The sequence below is a fragment of the Notothenia coriiceps genome, unplaced genomic scaffold, assembly GCF_000735185.1.
Source record: "Notothenia coriiceps isolate Sejong01 unplaced genomic scaffold, NC01 NC01_scaffold00037195, whole genome shotgun sequence".
Taxonomy (NCBI): domain Eukaryota; kingdom Metazoa; phylum Chordata; class Actinopteri; order Perciformes; family Nototheniidae; genus Notothenia; species Notothenia coriiceps.
The window spans coordinates 1-6,064 of record NW_011369896.1 but is presented as its reverse complement, the minus strand read 5'-3'; the positions used below and the strand labels follow the sequence as shown (position 1 = coordinate 6,064).

At 40.3% G+C, this 6,064-nt stretch overlaps 1 protein-coding gene across 1 annotated transcript in view; it reads left to right on the top strand.

The window, feature by feature from the left end:
- LOC104964357 (sulfate transporter) overlaps positions 1 to 5,008 on the top strand; it is a 30,845-nt gene extending 25,837 nt beyond the window's left edge. Inside the window, exon 5 of the mRNA XM_010793109.1 lies at positions 1,705 to 5,008. Within this exon, the coding sequence (XP_010791411.1) occupies positions 1,705 to 2,024 (320 nt within the window). The 3' untranslated portion in view covers positions 2,025 to 5,008. The remainder of the gene's footprint in view (positions 1 to 1,704) is intronic.
- Positions 5,009 to 6,064: the final 1,056 nt, after the last annotated feature.

The window sequence follows — 6,064 nt, the reverse complement described above, 5'->3', positions numbered from 1 at the left end:
AACTGGTTATTTGTTTTGTTAACCTGTTTTGAAAACTTGATACTTTATACAATAGGTTTTTTCCTATATACACATTCTGAAAAGAGCAAGAATTATATCTGATATAAATCCCAGATATACACAACTGAAATGAAATTTTAATCGTCCTACAGACACTGGCCTATATCAAACCGAATCTGGGGCCGGGGTGTTCCTGCGTATGCCATTTTTGCGTATGCGTTCTCGTTTTTTTCCGAAGGCAAGTGTGCGTAAGCTAGGTAATTGCACAGGCAAGTGTGATCCGGCGACGTTTACGACCTTTGCTACATCATGTATACAGTCCGGACATTCACCGCGACGACGGCGGGCTTTATATGGTTTTCGTCGCTTCTTCTGGGGCCTCGTACCAACGGTACCAACGGAAAGACAAATAAGAGGCCGCCACCTGCCGCACAAGAAGGACGACATATAGAGAGAGGCCATCAGTGGTCGCTACTTTTTGTGGGTGGAGAGGCGGAGAAGGTTCCTTGCTCCCCCTGGCACGCCGTCTCAAAGGCCAATTTTTTTAAAGGCGGCCAGTTGTACAGGCAATTTCAAATTTAGAAGGCATGTTTTAAATCTTTTCACGGCCAGTCTTCAGAAAGAAACAATAAATAACTCGAAATTTTGTTTAACTATTGCTGAACACAAGAGACATATTAATTATAAATTATTTGGCCACGGACGGAGAGAAAAGGAGGGGGAGAAGACTGTCGGGTCGTCGTCGTCCTCTGCACCCCTCTCCCTCCGCCCGATAAAGTAGCAATAGTCTTTTACTAGTATATCCCGTGTGTGCCTCGGGCAACCTGGGGGTCTCACAACGCATACGGCAGATGAGTGGAAACCCTGGGCAATGGCATCAGCAAATCAAGGGGGGGGGTTTGTCTCGCCTCGTTCCGTTGCTTTGAATTTTATTCTTCGTCGTAAAATGCCGCGCGATACGTACCCCGGCGGAACTCCCCCAAAGGGCTGTACAGGCAAAGTCATTTAATTTCCCACAAAAATGGTTTCTGAGGAGTTTTACTGGAATGAAAGAGCACAGAGTCTACAGAAGCAAAAAAGCAGCATACTGCATTAAACCTGACCTTCACAGAGAGGTTGAAGTTCATGTGGAGAGGAGGCTTCAGTAGTCTGTCTGCACTCTGTTTAGTTTTGCTATCTTACAATCAATATAGTAAAGTGTGTTGCCAATGTAACTGGTTAGAACTCAAAGTTGCGATGAGGTCTTAAAATGTATGGAAAGGGTCTTAAAAAAGGTCTTAAAAGGTATTAAATTTGACTTCAGGATTCCTGCATATACCCTGCTAGAGCACCATTGAGTTCTTTGTAACCAAATCTCTCTCAGAGGGGCGTGGGGAGGGGCTCCTTATTTTCATCTAAAGTAACAGACAGAGAATCAGCACTTTGGAAACAGGGCTGAAACAGAGGGGATTATGGTTAATGCTGCAATGATCTGTTTGGTGTTTCAGCCAATCAGAGACAGGCTCTGGGTATATCTGAGACCTGTGATACATTGATGAACAACAGTATGATAGGGGACCTTTAAGTGCATATCATTTAATTTGTACCTTTGATTTTATTAATCTCTAATCTGTGCTGTCCTGTTTTTCATTCTCACGCTGTTGAACTACTGAATGTTCTCACGGGGATTAACACATCTCCATCTTATCTCATCTTATCTTAAAGAGGATGAAGCCGGAGTGACGTTAATGGAGAACACATCCTTACGCAGCGTGGTGATCGACGGCAGCTCCATTTCCTTTCTGGACACGGCCGGAGTGAACGCGCTGAAAGAAGTCCGCAAAGATTACGCAGAACTGGGGGTGAAAGTGGTCCTGGCCCAGTGTAACACCTCCGTACTGGACTCACTGCAGAGAGGGGGCTACTACCCCAAAACAGAGAGTGATGGAGGAGGGGAAACGGTGATATTCTACACCATCGAAGACGCCGTCCACTACGTCCAAAATCTCCCCGCTGCAAACGGAGATCATGATTATAAATGCTAAAAAACGTCCAAATATCCAAATATCTGTTTACATGTTTGCAGTTTTTATGATTCAAACAACACAAAAGAGAAGGTAGTTGTTGCCTCTGTGCCTTAAAACCAAAGAGCTGAAGTATATTACTAAACCAAATATATATATTTTTTCTGCAAACTGATACCAAAATTAGCCAGAAAAACGACATACTCAGGAGATATCACATGTACTTTACATACCTGCTGCAGACCATCCTTTATTTAACACACGTTCAGCACAAGTCTTCGTCATGGAAATTAAACCAACTATGTGTATTTTGTATGCAAACAAACGCCAAAGTTAGCGAGTAAAGCTACATACTCTATATCACATCCTTTTTACAGAACTTTATTTAATACACCTTCTGCATGCTAAATGCTAAAAACGCATAGAAATTCATTAATATATATTTTCTCTCTGCAAACGGACAACAGAATTATTCAGTAAAACTACACACACAGGTTAAAGAGTCACATCTCATCTGAATGTGAAATTGTGACGTCCATAGCCTCTCCGCGTCAAACTGACAGTATGACAGTAAATGCAAAAAATATCCAGATATCTTTGTTTACATGTTGTAGAATTCAAACAACACAAAAGAGAAGGTAGTTGTTGCCTCTGTGCCTTAACACCGAAAAGCTGAAGTATTTTTTTACATACCATTGCAGACCAACCTTTATTTAATACACCTTTAGCTGAATGCTAAAACAAGTCTTCCTCATGGAAATTAAACCAAATATATATATGTATTTTTTCTGCGAACAGACACCAGCGTTAGCCAGTAAAGCTACATACTCAGGTTCAAGAGTCACATCTCATCTGAATGTGAAATTGAGACCCGTAAATTAGAAAATGTAAATCTAAAGTTACTCTAGATTAAGATCACTTTATTACTGCCATCCCATCTGCTGTAAAACACAGTGAGGTCCCTTCATACCAGTCACATGCAAAGTGTCCGTAAGCTTTTAGTACATGTTAACAGCAGTTATTTAAAAGTGTTTGATTCTATAACCTCTTGTCCATGAAGTGCAATCCTCTTGTGATTCATCAGCGCAGATGGTGTGTTGTTGTTGTTGTTGTTGTTGTTGTTGTTGTTGTTGAACTCTGTATTAGAGCTCCAAATCAGTTCAAGTTATTGTGTGAAAACACTTCTTTCTAGAATCAAATGCATCTGTTTTTTCTGACTCAATCCCACAAACTGTAACAGGTGGGAATCTGTTCTCTTCCGCTGGTGTTTATTTGTTATTTTTATTTGTTTTATTTACAAAACCAAATAAACACCAGCAGAAATTCTGTTTACTTTTCAATGTGCAGCCTTTATGTAAACAAACTGCAGTGGTTGAAGGAAAATAAATGTATTCAAGTGCTAAGTGCTACGTGCTTAGTGCTACAAGCTAAGTGCTAAGTGCTATGTGCTACGTTCTAATTGCTACATGCTTAGTGCTACAAGCTAAGTGCTACGTGCTAAGTGCTATAGGCTACGTTCTAATTGCTACATGCTTAGTGCTACAAGCTAAGTGCTACTTTCTAATTGCTACATGCTAAGTGCTACGTGCAAAGTGCTACGTGTACTTTTCCTCCCCCTGAGTATTTTCACTTTATTCTATGTCAACACCAAACAGGTTCTGACTGCAGTAGCTACATGCTACGTGCTAAGTGCTACACGCTAATTGCTACATGCTACGTGCTACGTGCACTTGTATTTCACTTGAGTATCTTTATTCTACTTTATACTTCTACTCGGCTACACTTATTTTACAGCTAACTAGCAGATTTTGTAGATTTAGATTAATAATACTGAATTTAAATCAACTAGTAAATCTTTATGCATTAGCTTAAACTAATGCAGTATATCAATAATTTAAAATATACCCCACCTTGACAATTTCAAGTTAAGACATTTATATTTATTACACAATAATGTTGTATTTGTTAAATCTGAAATGGCCATTCTTCTGCATAATGATTACTTGTAACTGAGTATTTGTACACTGTAGTAGGCTAATGCTACTTTTATCCACCTCTGTCCAAACTGCAGTACCTTAAGCAATACCTACAGTGCTTTAAAGTACAAATACATATACTGTGAATGTATTTATATCGGACTCTCTCATGTCTCGTTAACATATCTTATTTCTCAGTTATTGCCCAAAAACAACAGGTAATGTTTCTGCAACAAGATCTCAGGCGTAGTTATATAACCTGAAAGTCCTTCAGTGAATGTGTCACTTTGATAAAGTACTTTATATTGAACCACAATGCAAATATAACAGCTTGGTAAATAAAAGACTCATCTCGGTGATGAACGTGGGGGCAAAGATCGAGGTAAAGAAAAACTGCCATCAGAGATTAATCAGAACAGCTTGTTATGTTAGAGATCATCAAACTACAAGGCAGTTTTTTATTAAATACATTATTGTTATTTAAATTATGGAGGTCCATTGATTTCAGTTTTTGTAATACAAGAATACATGATGATTACATTGTAAATGGCTTATGAGGAAGGAAATTACAACTGGAAAAACTATTTTCAAACATTTTAAAGAGGCCCTGTTCTGCTTTTTGGGGGGTTTACTTTCCTGTAGTGTGTTCAATAGGTTTTAGTGCATGTCAATGGTCTGCAAAGTGGACTGCACTTGTTGAAAAGTGCTTTAGAAATAAACTTGCCTTTCCTTTCCGCTCACACAAAAACAAAAAGGGATAACATCTGAGGATATTTGTTTGTTGTTTATTTGTATCTTTAAGGTCTAAAACTGATTTCAGATTATATTTCTGTACCTTTTCCTTGACATATTTATATCACTGTCTTACTGGACTTTACTGCATTCTGTTATTACTCTCTGTAATCAGTTATCCAATGTACATTAACAGAAATGCGATTTATACCAGAACAGTGTGCTCTTCTCTTGACTGTAAAAGTATATGTCTTACATTTAGCATATGCTAATAACCTAATAAAATACTTGTCACCAGCTTTGAGTGCTTGCAGATCGCTTCCTACAATCTGTCGTGCAGGAATGCCGTTCTTTGATCTTGGAACATGCATTTCTGTTGTTTGAACAACCGTGAAGCCTCACCCTGTTAAATAACAACCATTACAACTGGAGCTGTCACTCCCATCGCAATAGAGCGGTGCAGTGATGACGTGGAGGCATGTGGCGCAGTGGATAGAGCCTTGGTGTTGGGATCAGGGGAGCACAGGTTCAAACCCCACTGCAGTCAGCATGCCGTTGTGTCCCTGAGACACTCCACCCCAAAGTGCTCCTGTGGGGATTGGCCACAGTATTGAGTATGTAAGTCGCTTTGATAAAAGCGCCTAATAAGTAACATGTAATGTAATGTAATGACGTATTTCTGTGTTGGACCCTGAAGGCAGCATCTCCCTGGTTCAATTTGATATTTTGGATTATTTCTTTCAGAAAATAATCTCTGTGTCAAACAAACGTTTATGATCATTACAAATGTAGTTCAGCAGGATAATCTCCACATATTAACACCACTTTATGATTACAGAGGTAATAAGCTAATGTTGGGCTATAAAGGAACTACAGCACGGTCACATGACTTCACGTCACCACCGCTAAACTAAAGGAGGCTAATGTTGGGCTATAAAGGAACTACAGCACGGTCACATGACTTCACGTCACCACCGCTAAGCTAAAGGAGGCTAATGTTGGGCTATAAAGGAACTACAGCACGGTCACATGACTTCACGTCACCACCGCTAAGCTAAAGGAGGCTAAGGAGGCTTCAGATCCAACCACAGCACAGAGACGGCCCTTATTAAAATAACCAATGACCTCCTCATAGCCGCCGATTCAGGCCTCGCAGCATCCTTATCCTCCTGGACATCTCCGCTGCATTCGACACAGTCTCCCACACTATCCTACTCAACCGTCTATCCGTCTACCTTGGCCTCTCTGGTACAGCCCTCTCCTGGTTCCATTCCTACCTCTCCAACAGGCAACAGTTTGTGACCATCGGAAAATCCAGCTCTCCCCCAGCCCCTGTCAACCAAGGTGTGCCGC